The sequence below is a fragment of the Tamandua tetradactyla genome, chromosome 19 (genome assembly GCF_023851605.1).
Source record: "Tamandua tetradactyla isolate mTamTet1 chromosome 19, mTamTet1.pri, whole genome shotgun sequence".
Taxonomy (NCBI): Eukaryota; Metazoa; Chordata; class Mammalia; order Pilosa; family Myrmecophagidae; genus Tamandua; species Tamandua tetradactyla.
Window position 1 is genome coordinate 7,017,817 of NC_135345.1, and position 18,157 is coordinate 7,035,973.

An 18,157-nucleotide genomic window follows, 5' to 3' on the forward strand; every position below is an offset into this window, starting at 1 on the left:
TGTTTTCTGATTTGACAGTAATAGGTGATGCCTCTATGGACCTCCTTGGATATATTTTTTTGGTATGTACACGTACTTGTTTCTATAAGGTATGTACAAAAGGCAGAATTGCTGAATAATAGAAGAGCAAGCGTTCTGCTTTAATAGATACAGTCTCTCAAAGGGAATGTATCAATGTCCCAGCTGACGCAGCCTCACCAACACTTGGTTTTGCCAGTCCTTTTCATTTGAGCTATTAGTTACTTTACTATCCGTTTTCCTAATGACTAACAAGGTGAGGAGCTTTTCATAATTGTGTTGGCGATGGATATTTGGATTTCCTCCTTTGTGAAGGCCTGTTCAAGACTCTCGTCCATTTTTCTATTGGACTTTCTCTTCTTGCTTTTGGATTTCTTTTTATATTCTCAACACAAGAGATTAGTCAGTTATGTTTGTTTTAAAACTATCTCCCATTCCATGGCTTTACTGTTCATTCTATAACTAGAGTACTTTGATGAGCAGAAGTTCCTAATTTTAATGATGCCCATTTTTCCAGTCTTTCCCTTCATAGCTGGTGCTTTTGGGGTCCTAGTTAAGAATTCTTCCCCTCCTCCAAGTTCATAAAATCTTTAAGTGTCTTATAGGAGTTTTATTGTTTTAATCTCCACAATTAGATCTAAAGTCCACCCAGAGATGGTTTTGTCTATGGCTGAAGTAGGAGTCAAGGTTCAGTGTTCTTTTATACATATACCCATTTGACCCACGGATATTTAACAAAAAGACCAGCCTTTCCCCACTTCACACAACCAATCTTGGGTTCAGAGCATTTTCACACGCATAGACTACAGTTGGTCATAATTCGGCACCATTGTCTCCGCGGACACTGACAGTGTGGGAACCACTGCGTGGCTGTGTCAGGTGGTCTTCAGTGGGGGTCTGTGCCTGATGCCCCCACGAGGGGGTGCTCTTGGCCCTAGGGGTGGGCGCTGATCACCTGAGCACAGGGATGTCTCATACCTGGCCAGGTCCACTCCTTGAGCATCACCTCCAGGTTCCCACAAGTGACCCTGATGGTTCAAAGAAGTCAGGCCTCTCAGCTCTCCACCATGATTTTATCAGCACTCACAGTCCTGGCAGTCCAGGTGGAGTTCAGAACTGAGTCATTTTTACAAGAAGCAATGTGGTCTGGCAGTCCGCATTCCACGTGGGAACGTCCAAATCCCAACTGGCATTCCGGAATTACGTTAACCTCGTACATCTCCAGGGAAAGTGTCAGGGAAAATTAAACCTGTGGTTACCCTCTCACAGAGGACAGTTTAAATTTGCCTTTGACCCTCTCTCTGGACCCCTGCTTTGCAGGGTGGTCTTTGATCTGGCATCTCTCCACATCCCTGTAAATTGTTCTCCAAACTCTGTGCTGGTGCTTTGATCTGCTTGTCCATCCTTGTGCCCATCCTACACTGACTCTTATTGTGGGTGTATCAAAATCTTAATATCTGGTGGTGTAAGTTACCCGGTTTTGTTCTTAAGGAATCTGGGCTCGGTTGTTTTGCAAATACATTTTAGAACTAGTTTATCACTTTCCATAGAAAAATCTACTGGGATTTTGGCTGGGATTGCATTAAATCTAGAGACAAGTTTGGAGAATTGTTTACAATACTAGGTCTTCCTATTCATGAATTCCATGTATCCTCCCCTGTTTTTTTTGGTTTGTTAGAATTGATTTCAAAAATATTTGATGCTGGTCTATGTGCGGTTCTTGTACATTTTTGTTACTTTCATTTGTTGGTATTTAATATGTTGAGGTGCTATTGTAAATGGTGTATTTTTAAGTGTGACTTCTGAATTGTTTTTGTTGTGGATGTATTTTTCATAGATTTTCTTTTTGTCATTACTATGGGGTTAAAATGCATCATCTTACATACACAAAAATCATATTTGATTAGATATCACCTTTACTTGACTAACACATGCATACACTGTCCTATAGCCCTCTGTCCCCCACCCTTTTTGGGTACTTATTACAAAGTGTATCTTTGTACATCGTGTGTCCAAAACCATAGGATTATCATTACTTTTTATACATTTGCGTTTTAGCACCTTAAGAAGTAAGAAATGGAGTCACATAAAAGAATACAGTAGTACTGGGATTTTTAATTGCCCACATAGTTGCCTCTACTGCAGTCTTTATTTTTTTATGCTACCTTGAACTTATAGGGCAAGTCAAGTGATGATGGGCTCCCTTAGCTTTTGTTCTTCTGGGGATGTCTTCATCTCTCCCTCATTTCTGAAAGAAATTTTATATCTTGCAGGATATAAAATTCTTGGCAGTTGTTTCCTCTCAGCACATTCAACCCACTGCCTTCTCGCCTCCATGGTCTCTGATGAGAAAATCACACGTAATCTCATTGGGGCTGCCTTGTAGATAGTACGTTGCTTTTCTCTTGCAGCTTTCAGAACTTTCTCCTTATCCTTTGTGTGGTAGTTAGATTCACTTGGCAACCTGGCCAGGTGAAGGCACCTAGTTCTGTTGCTGTGGGCATGAGCCAATGGTACATGAACCTCATCTGTTGCTGATTACATCTGCAGTCGGCTAGGAGGCATGCCTGCTGCAATGAATGACGTTTGACTTAACTGGCTGGTGCTTAAATGAGAGAGCTCAACATAGCACAGCCCAAGCAGCTCAGCACACCTCATCTCAGCACTTGCAGCTTAGCCCGGGCCTTTGGAGATGCAGAAAGAAATCACCCAGGGGAAAGTTGGTGGAACCCAGAGGCCTGGAGAGAAGGCCAGCAGAGATCACCCTGTGCTTTCCCACTTAAGAAAGAACCTCAGGTGAACGTTAGCTGCCTTTCCTCTGAAGAGCTAACAAAATAAATCCCCTTTTGAAAGCCAGTCCATTTCTGGTGTGTTGCATTCCAGCAGCTAACAAACTAGAATACTTTGCATTTGACAATTTGACTGATGTGGCAAGACCTATTTCTCATCAAGTTTACCCTGTGTATTGTTCTCTGGGCTTATTGGATGGGCATATTCACGTCTTTTGCTGAGTTTATGAAGTCTTCTGTCATCATTTTTTTTTACTATTCCTTTTGCCCCTTTCATTGTTCTCCTTCTGAGGTCCCCAATAATGTGTATATGGGCATGCTGGATGGTGTCACACAGGCTGTTTTTGCTTTTTAGGATTCTTTTTCTTTGTGCTCCTTGACGTATTTCAATTGTTTTGTCTTCAATTCACTGATTCTTTCTTCTGCCAGCTCCAACGTACTACTGAACTCCTCCTGGGCATTTTTCATTTCAGTTATTGCAGTCTTCAACTCCAGTAGTTCTGCTTGGTTCCGTTTTAAAATTCTGTCTGTTTTTGAGATTCTCATATTGTTCATTCATGTTTTCCTGATCTCCTTTAGTTCTTTCTTGTATTCTCATTTCTCTCCTCAAGCATATTTAAAGTCTTTACCCAGTATGGCCACAGTCTGCTTTTCTTCAATGATGTGTCCTGGATTTTTATCCTCTTCTTTTGGATCAGCTATCATTTCCTGTTTCTTTGTTTGCTTTGTCATCTTTTGTTACACAAGCTACATTTCAATATTTTAAAATGTTACTTCTAGGATTTATTCCCTGAGATGTTTGTTTCTTGAATTCAGCTAGTGATATGACAAAGATTATCTTGAATATCAGGAGCTGACAAAACCAAGGAACCTAAGACCAAAACACCTTTGCCATTCTTTGCAAATTGGCCTTGTGCTGGCAGGTGCTCTCCTTCACAGTCCAGCCCTCCTGTCAGGCAGGTTGGCCTAAGGTGAGTACAAAGATCTGGGTCCTGTCTGTCTTTTCTGGGCCTGTGTCTTGTCCTGGGCTAGTGCTCGCTAGTGGTTTAGGAATTCCCCAGTTTGTGAGAGCTGGGATGCCCCCTCTACCTCCCTGGAAATGGAGCTCCTCCCTCTCTTGCATCTTCCACTGCAGAACTTAACGCAGGTAAGCCTTTGCCCCAGGCCACCTGATTAAATGGTTTCTTACTTTGCTTTCATTGTCTCAAGCTGCTTTTGCCTGGAGGACCAATTCTGGGAGGGAGCCATGCCAGAGAGGAGTTTCCCAAATAGTCTTTCCCAGCCAGAACAAGGCCAGAGAACCAAAGGGAGCCCCAGCCAGCTCCTGACTGCCCTGGGGAGGGAGTGACTGAGGGCCCAGGGAGGGCTCCAGAAGCTTCCCCCAAGACCATCCTAGGCTGCGTTTTCTTGTCTTGGCACCTGCCCAGCCAGTGCAGCTCTTCCCCTCCCCTCTGCAGCTCTGAGGAAGTACACCTCCTGAGGTCTCCTCTGCCACCGTGTCCAGGGCAGACCCATGTCCAGGGCAAGTAGGAAGAACGGCCTTCCTCAAAGCTGGACCTCACGATCTGAAACAACTAGCTAAGAGCAGTGATCCTTGCTTGGACCCTATCCCCTTATTCTGGATCTTGGGGAGCCATGTCTCTATGTCCTACTGTGGCACCAGCATGCTGCACCAGTACCTCACTGCTACCTGCCGCGAAGTTGCAGGATGAGCAGCAGTTGCTACCACATGAGCGCAATTTGGTGCCATTTGCTGCAGTTTTCCAGCCTCTTCCTCCTGCCCTTGCCTGGAGGCTGCAGGGTTCTGCTGGGCTCCAGAGCTTCAAAATAGTTGATCCAGACAGTTCTTGCCTGTTTAAGAGCTGTTCTGAAGGAGGGGCTCTTTTTTTGGAGCTTCCCACTCAACCGTCTTCCTCCCCCTAGTTCATTGATTCCTGCCTGTACCTTTGTTCCTGTCCTTCCATTTTCTGTGGGCTTAATTCGCTGCTCATTTTCTAGCTCTAGACACAGACGCCTAGCTAATTAATACTTAGCCTTTCTTCTTTTCTAATACATGCATTTAAAGCTATAATTCCCCCCCAATAATGGCGTTAAGTGCTTCTAATATGTTTTGATAAGTCATATTGTCATTACAGTTCAGTTCAAAATACTTTCTAATTTCTTATGTTATTTTTCCTTTGACCTGTGGGATTTTGAGAAGTGTGTGGCTTGATTTCTAAGCATTTGGGACCTCTTCTAGCTATCTTTTTATTCCTAAATGTTAGATTAATTCAACTGTGACCGGAGACCACCTTCTGTGTAATTTCAATCATTTGTAATTTGTCAAGGCTTGCTTTCTGGCTCAATTTTGGTAAAAATTTCCCCTGCCCTTGAAAAAAATGCTTATTCTGCAATTGCTGGGTGCCCGTAAAGTTTCTTAATTGTGTTGTACAAATCCTTTATGTCCTCACTGATATTTTCTACTTTTTCTATCAATTACTGAGAGAAATCTCTTAAAATCTCCCACAGTGATTGTACAGTTGTCTCTTTTCTTTCAGTGCTATAAATTTTTGTCTTGAATGTTTTGAGGCTGTGTTGTTTACGGATTTAGAATTCTTATATTATTTTACTGGATTGAGCATTTTCACACTAAGAAATGTCATCTTGCCTTCATTTTCTAATTTGCCTGATACTCGTGTGCACCAGCAGTGTTCTTTCGTTGTGTTACCACGCCTTCTTTTCCAAGCCTTTACATTAAGCCTTTCTGAAACCTTATATAAAGCATAGCTCTTGTAAGCAGTATAGACTAGCGTTTTTTATTTTCTAACAATCTTTGTCTTTTAATTGGGATGTTTAGTTCATCTATATAATAAAATGTGATTACTAGCATATTTGGGTTTAAATCCATCGTCTTACTACTTTTCCTTCCTGTTCCCTTTTACTCTTCTTTCTTGCTCCCTTTGGATTTCTTTATTATATTTTGTTACTCTATTCCCTTCTCTATTAGCTTTTTAGTTACATATAATTTTTCAGTTATTTTCATGATTATTAGAGTATTACATGCATCCTTATCTCATTAAAATCTAAGATAAAATTAGTGCTTTTGCCAGTTCCAAAGCTTTCATAAGGACCTCATAAGAATTTCACTCAATTTACTCTCTCCTACCTTCTGTTCTCTTACTGTCCTAGATTTTGAAATTTTGAAAATCATTGTCTTTTCCTGTCACTGCTTATTTAAATTTGCCTATATATTTACCTAGCCCATTACTTTTCATTTGCTTCTGCCTCTCTGTGCTGTTTCTGGTTAATTTTCTTTCTGCGCAAAGAATACCTGTCCGCATTTCTTTTAGAGTTTCTCCAGGTGATGAGTTCTTTCCATTTTTACCTGAAAATGTCTTCATTCACCTTATTTATGAAACATATTTTTGCTGATTTTAGAATTCTTGGTCAGCTGTTATTTCCTTCCACAGTTTCTGTTGAGAAGATGGTTGATAGTCTTATTTCTACTCCTTTGAAGATGATACATATATTTTTTAAAATCTGGTTCATTTTATTTTTTTATTTTTTTGGTTTTTTGCATGGGCAGGCACCAGGAATCGAACCCGGGTCTCTGGCATGGCAGGTGAAAACTCTACCTGCTGAGCCACTGTGGCCTGCCTCCTTTTAATATTAAAAAGCAAATCTTTAGGCCATGTGCTGAGACATGGAAGGTAAGGTGTAGGAGGAGGCAGGACAGCTGGCCAGATGCCAGACTATAAAGGACCTTATGAGCTATGTTAAAAAAAAAAAGTCTAACTCTTTGGGTTTTAGCAGGTTTTCTATGATTTGCCAAGGTGTGGTGTTTTTCATATTTATTCTGCTTCAAGCTCATAGTACCATTTGACTCTGAGGCTTCATGTTTATTTTGGAAAATTCTTAGTCATTATCTAGCCAGATATTGCTTCTGCTTCATCCTTACTCTTTTCCTCTGGAATCCTGGCTATTTATTTTAGATGATTTATTCTATATATCTCATGCCTTTTCCTGAATTTTCCATCTTTTTGTTTGTCTTTGCTTGTATATGATTATTTTCTTTGGACCTATCTTCCATTCCATTAATTCTTTCTTCTGATGTATGTTATCTGCTGTTAAACATATCCTTTGAGTTCCTGACTTCAGTCACCATGTTTATTCTAGGATTTGCTTTGTAATTTTTTTTTAATGGTTTCTATTTATTTGCTAAATTGTCCATCTTATAATTTATTTGTGGACATATGTCTTAGTTTGACAGGGCCATTATGACAGATATCAAAAACTGGTTGGCTTAAACAATGGGGATTTATTTGCTCATAGCTTGGGAGGCTAGGAGTCCAAAACCAAAGTGTCGTCTAGGCATGCTTTCTCCGAGGTCTGTAGCCTTCTGCTGATGGCAACCTCTCTCTGGCTTTTTCTGCTCCTGGCTTCTACTTCCATGCCCAGTTTCCTTTGCTTATAAGGACTTTGTCCATATTGGGTTAAGGCCTGCCCTTGTTTAGTTTGTCATATCTTCTAATAATAGCAGCCCTGAAGGTCCTATTTAAAAATAGGTTCATACACACAGGACTGGGGGTTGTGACTTAAACACATTTTTTGTTGAGGACATTATTCAATCGCCAACAAGACAGTAATCATCATTATTTTGCATCCTATTGGAGAAGTCCAATATTTATATCTTAGTGACCTTATTATCATTTTTTTTCTTTGTGTTTTTGGTCAAGTCATTTGCTCACTGTCTGGTTATTTTCAATCAGGTGCTGGACATTTTGAATGGAGACTTGAGATCATTTGAGATTCTGCTCGACTGTGTCTTCATTTGGAGAGGACTTCTTTTTGCTATGGACAAGTGGCTAGCCCAGGGGCAGTTCATCTTCCTCCCATCAGGATTGGTTTAAAGAGGAGTTTTAGTTCTTATGAGATCTTATTTTCTCTGACTCCCCAGACATAGCTTTTCAGGGTCCCAACCAAAGCCTGTGGTGTTTATTGGGTTCCTTCCCTTTAGGGCTTTCCACCCCCATGGGGCTGTTGAAAGGTATGCCTAACTTTTCACCTGATTAGCTGCCACTTTTATTTGCAGACCTTGCCCCGTTACCTTCATGGAAATATGGCTCAAGTGCTATCCTCAGTTCTCTTGGCTTCTGGCCTCTCTTGGATGTTATTCCCCTAAGTTCTCACAGTCTTGCTGTCAGATGGCGTCCAGGAGACGTTCTGGGCTTACTTTGTTCATCTTTTCCTCTACTCACTGCAGGTTCAGTCCAAAAGATCTTAATTAGTCACTGCTAGAAGCAGCACTCTGTTTCCCCAGCGGTCTATTTTTTAATTCAAAATCTTACAAGATTTAGAGTTTGACAAACCTGAGTTCAAGTCCCAGCCATGCACTTTGCTAATATGGTGATATGTTAGGAAAATCAATTATTCTGTCTGAGCCGAGCTCTTCTTATCTATAAAATGGGGATAATACTGGCTACTCCCATTATGAGGGAAAAATCAAGTAAGCTAGGCATGTAAAATGTGCCTGGAATATAAGACGTATTCAGGAAAGAAAAAAATGCAGCCATTAATGAGGAGGAAAAGGGACTCTATTCTTAGTATTTTATCTCAGCTTATTGTTCTCCTCCATCGTGTACTCCTGTGACTTTTCTCCTCTTCCATGGCTATTTTAGTTTTTTTTAATCTAAAAAATGGAGAAAACAATACTAACCTCTCAGGGTTGTTGGAACAATTCAATGAAATCACTCACATGAAGTCCCTAGGACAGTCCTAGCTCAGGGGAGGCATTCCATAAATGATAGCTATTGCCAGTGACATGACTGATTTTTTTCCTGATTGGTGTCCTTTAAAATTAATTATCTACAGGCTATTCTTAATGATAACCTATTTATTATCTAATCGTAGTAAGAACTTTTTTTTTAACAGATTTTTACAATCTTCCCCTAAGAAAATTACCCCTGACTTTTGAGAATTACCTCTGGCCTACCTTACAACACTGGGAAAGGCCTAGAGGTGTGAATGCTTGTGAAGTATTTGGAGTAGTGTAAGCAAGTAAATGTGCCTGGAGCACGAAGTATGAAGGTGTAGAGAAGGCTCGGGGAGGTGATGGTGGTGATAGCAACAATGAAAGAGAAAGACCCATTTCTGTTTCTTGAATGCTTACTATGTGCCAGGCCATGCTTTAACTCACCCAGTCCTCAAATGAGCCCACAAAATAAATTTTGGTGTTAGCTGCACTTTATCTATTGGAAAAGATGAGGCACAGAGAGGGTAATGACTTATCTCGGGTCACACAGCTATCAAGTGCAGGTTCCAGCATGGGCAGCCTGGCCAGCCTCAGTCGAACGATATGAAACTGCCAGTACCATGCCACCCTGTCTCAATGGTTTAAACCATTATGAGGCCAGATGGTGTTGCGCCTTGGAGGGGAGGTGGGATGGGGGTGGTCCCTCTGGTCTCTTTTGAAGTTCCAACCTGGAGCTCAGGATGAGAAAAAACCCTCAAACATCTACTCTGGATGGTACAAGCCAAAAACCCACAGCAAACCTTTTGAGGAACTAGGTGGAATACAAGTCACGAACGAATGGATTAAAAGTGCCTCTCAGTACCCTTACGGTGCCTTGTGTCCTGATGGTCTCAGCTTTCTTTGAAATTATCACCCCAGATGAAGGAGGCCACTTGAGAAAACCCTGTCCTTTGTGGGAATGATGGCAGGTCCACAGGGTACATTTGTTTTGAGAATGGCGCTTGCTGCCCTGGGGAACAGCAGATTGTAAGCCGTAGATCTGGACTGGCTTTGGATGAGCACGCCCATGGCGAAAATGAACTCGTGAAATAACTACTCCAGGGGATTCACAACCTATAAGCAAAATGAGGTCATGGGTTTTTGAAGGACAGAAATGTTATATGTCATATATCTCAGTTGTATTATTTTATAGTTGAGCTTGGGGAGAAAAAAGTGGGAGAGCCTAAAATCATCAAGAATGTTCTGAAAAGACCAGTAAACCTGGTAAGTTGCAAACATTGAGTGATTGGAGAAATGTTTTTGGGTGTTAACTCTCCATCACATGAGCCTGATTATGTCAGTCTCTCTCTTAAGTGCTTTGTTATATCCCATTTGCAATAGTAGACTGTAGAGCTAACAGTGTGGGCTCTGGAGCCACATGGCTTGGGTTCAAATTTTGGCTCTGCCTGATATTAGCTGTGTGACTTGAGGCAAGTCACCTCATCTCTCTGGGCCTCTATTTCTTCATCTGTATATAACAAACTCGAGATAGTATTTACTGCCTAGGGTTGTTGTAAAGATGAGATGAATGAATGCTTTTGAAGTGCTTAGTCTAGTGCCTGGCACATCACAAGAACTCAATAAATGTTAGCTGTCATAGGTTGAACTGTATGTAATTGCCAGTAATATACCACCCTACCTCTAGAAAAGTTTCTATACAGTTTAAACTATTATTATTATAAGATAAAATTCAGACTCCTAAACTCAGTGTTTGCATTCCACGAGCACCTCCCTCTTTCTGGAATGCTCTTCAATTTCTAACACCCCCAAAAGTCCGGCTCCAACACCCTCTGCCCCGTGAGGCCCTCCCTGGCCTTCACTCTGGAGCTGGCTGTCCCTGCTGGGTGCTCCATGCGCTCCTGCACGGGCCTCTCTTCCAGCTCCATGCCTGCCCTGTGCTCCTGCCCCTTCGCTGCCTCTCCTGCTGGCTGGGCACATGGGGACGAGCCCTGTGGTCGCTGTCCTGCCTCCTTCGTGGCCATCTTCTACCACCGAGGCAGGGCACCCAGCTGCCTCCATCACTGTCCAGTTCTGTTCTCGGGCCACTGAGTCACAGTCCACTAGCCATACTCGGAGGGCTAAAAAAAGGTGCGAGTCAGATTCCCACTGCTGAGCGCAGGACCCTGCCATTCCCTCCAGGGAAAGTTCTTGAGACATGAGATGCTGGACTCACCATGTCATGTTGTCTGGTGAGGGAAGAAACAGAAGGAGCAGGGCTTTGAAATCAAAGGGCTTGGGTTTGAACGCTGAGCTTAGAGCTGCCTGGCTTTCAGTAAGATATTTAGAGTCTCTGAACCCCTTAGCTGTGGCCTCATCTGCAATCTGGGCTCAGTGATGGCTGGGTGGGAGGATTCGATGAAAGCAGGTGGCACGGGGCATGGCACCTTTGGTGAGGCTGGTGTCATGTCACTATCAATTCCCTTTTGATGGACAGGTCAGCTTTCCTTGTCGCTGGGAGCAAGTGAATTTTTAGGGGAAATTACTCTACGGAATGCCTGCTGGCTCGATTTCCTCGTCTATCTCACTGCAATGGTGGGATATGCCCCATCAGGCTGTAATAAAAGGACACGAGCCAGCACATGGGAACATCTGGTGCCAGGCACAGAAGTGCTCAATAAATACTGGTGATCGCGGTCACCTCCTCCTCGGATAAAATGTGTCACCGGAGGGCTTTTGTTAATGTGTCCAAGCGGAGACCATTTCACTGTGCTCTTGCCTCCAGCCTCCTCTACGTCGGGGACCGATGCGTGACCCGCGGGCATGCACTGCTGATGTCGCTGTGGAATCGGGACTCCCTGCACCTCGTCAGCCAGAAAAAGGCAGAATGTCCCATCCAGCCCTCCCAGCAGATGGCCTGCCACCAGCCCCTGAGATTCTGAGCCCTGCACGGATCCTGGCTTTTTACAGAGAGCTCAGAGAGAGCATCTGCGGCAACTCCCAGGTCAATAAATCACTGCTGGAGTTGTAAATTCAATACAGTCGCTCATTCTCCGGGGCCATTTCATAGACGCCATAAATATTTGAAGCGGAACCTTCTGAGAGTGCTTTAAGAAATTGGTAGCAATCAAGGCCCTGGCTCAGTGGCAAGTGGTTTTGCCTTTGGCTTAGGGGGTGTGTACTCCTTGTCAGAGCTTGAGAGAAAGACTGGCCTGCACCTTGCAGGTTCTGGGGAGTTTGGCTTTGAGCAAATGTCAAGGCAGAAAAGGAAATATTTACTGCACCAAGACCAGTGATTCTCAACAAGGGATGGTTTTTTCCATTTAGGGCAAAATTTGACATAAGTCTGAAGACATTGGTGGTTTTTACAACTGGGGGGAGGGGTTGCTTTGGGCCTCTAGTGGGGAGAGGCCAGGGATGCTGCCATGCACCCTACAATGCCCAGGCCAGCAGCTGCCCACACAGAGGGTCACCTGGCTCTGAATGTCAGCAGGGCTGAGGTTGAGAACCCCTGGTTGAGTCCTCTAGCTCCTGACACGTCCGCCACAGAGACTTGCTTTATTTACCTGTTCCTTGGGCCCCTCCCCCTATTTTATAGGATCTTTGTCTACTAAATGAAATGCCTGGTTTCAGTCATTGTATATTTTACATTTAAAAATATTAAAGCCCATCAGAGCTTTCTAATCAGTCCATTCATTCCACAAACATTTGCTGACCTCCACCGCATGCCAGGCCTGGACTTGGTGTGGGAGGGGATGTTAAGAGGGTGGCATGAAAGAGACCTGACCCAGTCAGGGTGGGCCCTGCCCCATGGAGCTCCCCATGCACTGGAGATGTAGAGCTGTGGGTAAATGCATCTCTATGCAGTCAGCTGTTCTGTGTGCCTTGAGGGGAGGGATGCAGGGAAGGGGTGGTTCCGCCTGGTTTAGGGGAATGGGAGGTTAGCCATGAAGAATATTTAGTGCTGAGCAGAGTATCTAGTGCCAATGAGGAGTTTCATGCATGGGTGAGGTGGGGAAGGGTGTTAGGGTCAGAGGGAATAGCATGTGCAAAGGCTCTGAGCATGGAACCAATGGGAGCATGAGGGAACTGCCAGTGGTAGAGGAGAGCATAAAGGGTAGGCATGGAGGGGTGAGAGGTGAGGCCAGAGAACTGGGCAGCATCCAGGGCAGGCCCATGAAGGGCCCGATGTGCCAGTGTCAGAGTCCAAGGCAGCCAATCAAGATTCCTTCCCTTCTGGGCTTGGAGGCCTTGGAGACATAGATTCAGGTGCCACGTGGCGGACCAGACTATTGGCCTAATGAGCAGAAGGAGGGCTGAGCACGCAGCCATGATGGGCTTCCCATCACCCTCCACCTCTCCCTCCCCAGGGTGCGACAGATGTGTGCAAAGCAGCCCCTTACTAGCCGGCAGCAAGAGGCGTGGCCTCAGCCCCACCCTCGAGCCCTCCCCCAGAACACAGGCCAATGCCCAGGAGAGCAGGATGCCTCCGTGCCCAGGCAGGCCGCCCAGGAGGAGAGTCGGGGACTCAGGCCACATTTGCCCACACCCTCTCCCCAGACTCACCCATCAAACTTGCTGTTTCCCTCCTTGAAGGAGCCAGGGAGGGGCTTGAGGGGACAGATAGACACCACCTTTCCAATCGTGTCCCCTCCTGGCTATGGCTGTCCAGTCATGTAAGGACAAGGACGGGGCAAGGACTTCTTAGCCCTAGGCAGAAAGTACAGAGATTTTGCTTTAACATGGTTAACCCTCTCCTTAAAAATAAAATAGTGGAGAAGTTCCTATTTTTCCTTCCCCAGCTTCTCCGCATGTTAGCATCTGAGCTACCCCAGGACAATTACACAGACAAATGCATTCTGGGGGGAGGGGATGGGGAAGCCACTGAAGTCTAAGAGAAGCAGCACAGGGGAGCCAGCATCGGCACACTGAGTTGCTACCCTTTTAATTAGCTTGTGGGGCTTTAGGCTGGGTCGTCATAGTCATTCATTTGCTCTTTGATGGGTTTAGCAACGGATCAATCCACCGACTCGTTCAGTAAGCATCCAGCAGTAGCTGCATGGTGAGGGCCGGGTCTTCAGGGAGGTGACTGAGGACAGAAGGGAAGACCATGCTGTCAGCCTCAGTCCTCCAGACCTCCCAAAACCCTGCAGCCCCATGACCACCCTACCTGGGGTCCCCCAGATTGGAAACCACTGTTGTCATTTCTCCCTGGCTTTCTTTGACCATTTCAGCCACACAGTCACCCTCATACATTCCAGTTATGAGCGTCGTGCAGAGTTCTTCAGTAACATTGATTTTGTGATCCTCTGTTGTCCCCTCCCCACCCTCACCCCCCTTTATTTGGGACAACGCCATCAGAAAGATGATGAAAAGAGGATACACGCCCAGTCGAGTCAAGGTGATCAGCCGGCTGAGCTGTTCTGCTGAACCTGCAGGGTGCCCTGCGCCCCCACTTCCCATCCCCAGGACGTTCTAGAAGGTTCTCGCCGCAAGATGCTTGTCTCTTAGTGCTCAGAGCTGGCTCTGCTTCCCACTTCGGCCACAGCCACGACGGGGAAATCTATTAAGGAAAGCCAAGGCAATCTTTGCAGCTTAACTCAATGATTCCATCATAAATCACGTCCCGAAAGCCCGAAGCCACTGACTCCCGCCTGTGCCTGGCGCGAGGGGCGGCCCGAGCCGGGCATGTGTGCACTGCGCCCCACGTGGCACTTCGGCAGAGGTGGAGAGCAAGCTCTGCGCTGTCGCCGCCGCCCGGCCTGCCCTCCGGAGGGGCCCTGTGGCCACCCCCTTGGGGATCCAGGTGCAGCCAGGGCCCAGCCTCTGCGGGTGCTCCAGGGCCAAAGGGCAGGACCGCTCCGGGGACACAGCAGTGCAGGAGGAAAGAGCACGCTGGAGCTGGTCCCAGTCGCCGCACCACCAGAACGCCACTGGGAGTGACACCGAGGCTCCTGGGGACCGGCCAGATGGGCCAGCCTGGGCCTCCACGGCAGGACCCCATTTGTCAAAGGGCTGTCAGCAGACGACAACGTGGACGTCTCTGGGGGCATCTCGGCCGGGGTCTGCAGAGCGGGAGCCCTGGGACCCAGTGAGGTAAATGCACCCCCCAACCCCCACCCCAGCCCAGCCCTGTGAAAGGGCCCTGCCTGCTTTTAGACAAATCAGAGAGAGGAGTTGCCTTGGCCGGTGGCCAGGCAGTCAAGCCTGAAGTGCAGCTTCTCTCCCTGCTGCCTGATGTATCTTCCTGCACTTTGGGAGGCGTTATTTTCTGCTCAGCAGGTATTTTCCTGGGTACCTGGCAGGGTAGGTGAAGGGCTGGCCAGGGTCACAGGGGTCATTGCCCTAGTCCTCCAGGCTCGTGGACAGATGGATGAGCAGATTATGGCCACATGGCCCCATCTGTGTGGAAGGGAAACCACAGGGCAGGGGGCACAGCCGGTGGCTCACCCAGACTCAGGAGGGCTTCCTGGAGGAGACGATGACTGAGTATAGCTGTGTAGGTGCCCAGGGATCAGCCTGGGAGGGAGGCCATGCAGTGGGGCAAGTGCACACATGAAGACCTGGTATTGGGGGTGCAGGTTAGGAAATGGAGGTGAGAGCAGATATATCATCCCTTGAGGGGAGGGTGCAAGAAGGAAGGGCATACTGTATGCTGCTTTTTTGTTTGTTTTTGATTTTTTTTTTTTTTTTTTACCAATCCCACTGTGACATTCTTGTTCTTTAAAAAAAAATGTTTCTTTACTTTTAGCGTAAGTAACACATTTACATTATCTGAAATTCAAAAGGCACAGACATCTATGCAGTGAGTTTTTCCCCCACCCCGTTCCTCCTTCCCTTCCGCAGAAGCGAAACTTGTCTGGAAGGATTTCTTCTGCCTCCTTCCAGAGGGATCCTATATATGTATAAGCAACTACACACACGCACACCTCCACACCTCCTTTGGCCCCAAAGCTGGCAGACTTTACATTTTATTCTTCACTTTGCTTTTCTCCTTGATTTATCTTGATCATCCCATATCAGGGCACAGACTTCTCATTCATATTTTAACAGTTGCATTGTTTCCCACTGTGTGGATTTACCCAGAGCCTTCTGATGGATATTTGAATTGTTTCTGCGGTTTGGTCTTCAAGGTAGTACTGCCATAAAATTTCTGTACATAGGTCTTTTCATGTATGTGTGAAGCTATCTGCGGATCAATTCCTAGAGAAAGGGTCGCTAGGTCAAAAGAGATTGGCATTTGTCCTTCAGACAGACCTGGCCACCCTGCCACACCCCGTCTGCGTGGGGGTGCATTTTTAAAAGTTGCATTTTAAACTTTTTAAAAGTTTAAAAACTTTTAAGCCCTGCCTGGGCTGCCTCTTGCCCCGCAGCCTCGCCTCGCCCCTGCCTTGTGATAATTCAGTTTGGCATTTCCGTTTGAGGGCCTGCAGGGGCTGGGTATCACCAGCAGGACAGGCAGGGCCCTGCCCTCGGATGGGACATGCTCCATTAGCAGCAGAGAAGGAGACGGGGTGCTTCCTGACCCCCGCCAGGGGCATCCCATGTTCTAGAAGGTTCTAGAAGGTTCTCAAACCTTCCCGGCCCAGTGGGAAGGACCATGTGAGGCCATAAGCAATGCCAGGGCCTTCCCATCCCAGCCGGGCGCCCCGCTCCTCCGCTCGGTTCCCCTCTAGGGCCGGAGGCAGCTGGCAGGGGCTAGGCCCATCCAGGAAGGCCCTGAGAAAAGGATGAGAATAAAATGATGGTGGTGCTGAGGTCTCCCTGTGGGGCTTCAGCAGTTTCCAAGGGCTGTCCTTAATAGGGGCTCCATCTCTGCGTGCTGGGGGGTGAGGTGGGGGTGCTGGGTGGACACTGCCCTCCCCCCACGGAAGCACCCTGCTGTACCCCCCCCCCTGGGGTCTGTGCTCCTTCCTTGGTGGCCTCTCTCAGAAAAACATTTCCCTGCCTGAGGCTCAGTCCGGGCCCCTCCCAGACGTGGCAGGGTGGGGTGTCTCCATTTCCAGAAGGCCCACGTTTGCTGAGAAGGGGTTCCGTTCCCACTGCATGGGTCAGAGTTTGTGCTTAATTGGCCGTTTTGTGACTTAATGGATTTAATATAGAGCTTAAGCAGTTGAGAGCCAGGGCTCTGCAACTGGCCGACCTGGGCTGAAATCCCAGCTCTGTGACTCATCAACTGTGTGTCCTGCAGTCAGATACTTAGCTCCCCTGTGCCTCAGTTTCCTCACCTGTAACATGATGCAAATGATAGGATCTACCTCACAAGGTTATATTCAAGAAGGAATAAGAAGAAGCAAAACGCCTGACTCCAGCACATCCTTCCTGCTCGATATATGTCAGCTGTTTCTATTGGTGATGTCATTTTAAAATGCAACTTGCTGTCCATCCCTCCTCCAAGCATCCACTGCCATGCACAGAGAGCAGCTTTAAAATTCAGGGATATTATGTGAAACATGCAAAGTAATTCCCAGGGCTACCTCTTCCTTCCTTTGAGTCCACCTTCAACCCTCTGGGATCTGACAGACATCTGTCCCCTCCAGCCTCCACTACTACCCCCTGCTCCAGCCTCACCTTTACCCACCCTGTTGGAACATCCCTGCCTGGGCTGCTGTTCCTGGGAGCAATCATGAGGGTGGGGTGGATGGGGGACGAAGCAGGCTCTAACCTCAAATTCCACCTCGCTATTTCTTCTCTGTATGACCTGGAGCAAGAGGCCCCCCAGCCTCAGTTTCCCATCTGTCGACTGAGGCTCACAGCACCCCGCCTCTTAGGAACGTTGAGGCATTTTGGTGAGCTGCAAAGTGCAGGCTGGGCTCAGTGTGCTGCGGTTAGGGTTGTCATCACAGCGGTCCATTGACATCTGCACCTGTGAAAGTCGGGGTGCAGCCTTGGTCAGCCGATTCCATGAACCCCTGCAGCTCTGCCTAGGGGCATCCGTCCTTGCTTCCCAGTACGTCTGCCGGCCTCCGGCCTCACACTTGGCACATCTGATGCTCATTGCTGCCAATTGTGCACCTCCCTCCCTGCCCAGGCTTGAAGAGGTCTCACAGCAGGAGGGGCGCACACAACCTGGTCCCCCACAGGTCCAGGGACACCCCAGGTGAGCTGGCTCCACGTGGGGCTTGAAGCAGTGCAGCTGACCTCCCTGGCCAACCCGCTGTGAGAGATAAGTTCTATTGCCACTTCATGTCTTGGGAAACCAAGGCCCACAAATGCCCAGTGCCATGTTCGGGCTGCCCAGCCTTGCAGAGCCTGAAATTGAACCCCAGCCTGTTCAGTCTGGCTCAGGCTCCAAAGTTGGCCTCCCTTCCTCTGCCTGGCACACAGGGGCTCGTGCTGGGTGAGTATAACCTGCTTGTAATCCACTCCCCCATGCATACTACATGCGTCCCTCCCTACTTCCAAGAAGGATTTGAAGAGGCTTAAAATGAAAAATATAGAGACAATGAAAAGAATTGACAATGAAAATTAGGGTTGAATAACAGGTGAACAGAGAGAAGATGAGAATAATTGTTCTGGGCACTGAGACTATAGGCAGCTGTGACAATTTGGATGCAAAAGTGAGTTTCGAGCTCCCTGGCTGCCGAGGCAAAAAGAGAAATACTATGAGCCTCACAGATGCCAACTTTCTAATAAATGAAAG

General features: G+C 46.8%; 1 protein-coding gene across 1 annotated transcript in view; it reads left to right on the forward strand.

The window, feature by feature from the left end:
- LOC143663330 (uncharacterized protein C4orf50-like) overlaps nt 1-11,545 on the forward strand; it is a 37,378-nt gene extending 25,833 nt beyond the window's left edge. Inside the window, exon 8 of the mRNA XM_077137076.1 lies at nt 11,300-11,545. Within this exon, the coding sequence (XP_076993191.1) occupies nt 11,300-11,545 (246 nt within the window). The remainder of the gene's footprint in view (nt 1-11,299) is intronic.
- Nucleotides 11,546-18,157: the final 6,612 nt, after the last annotated feature.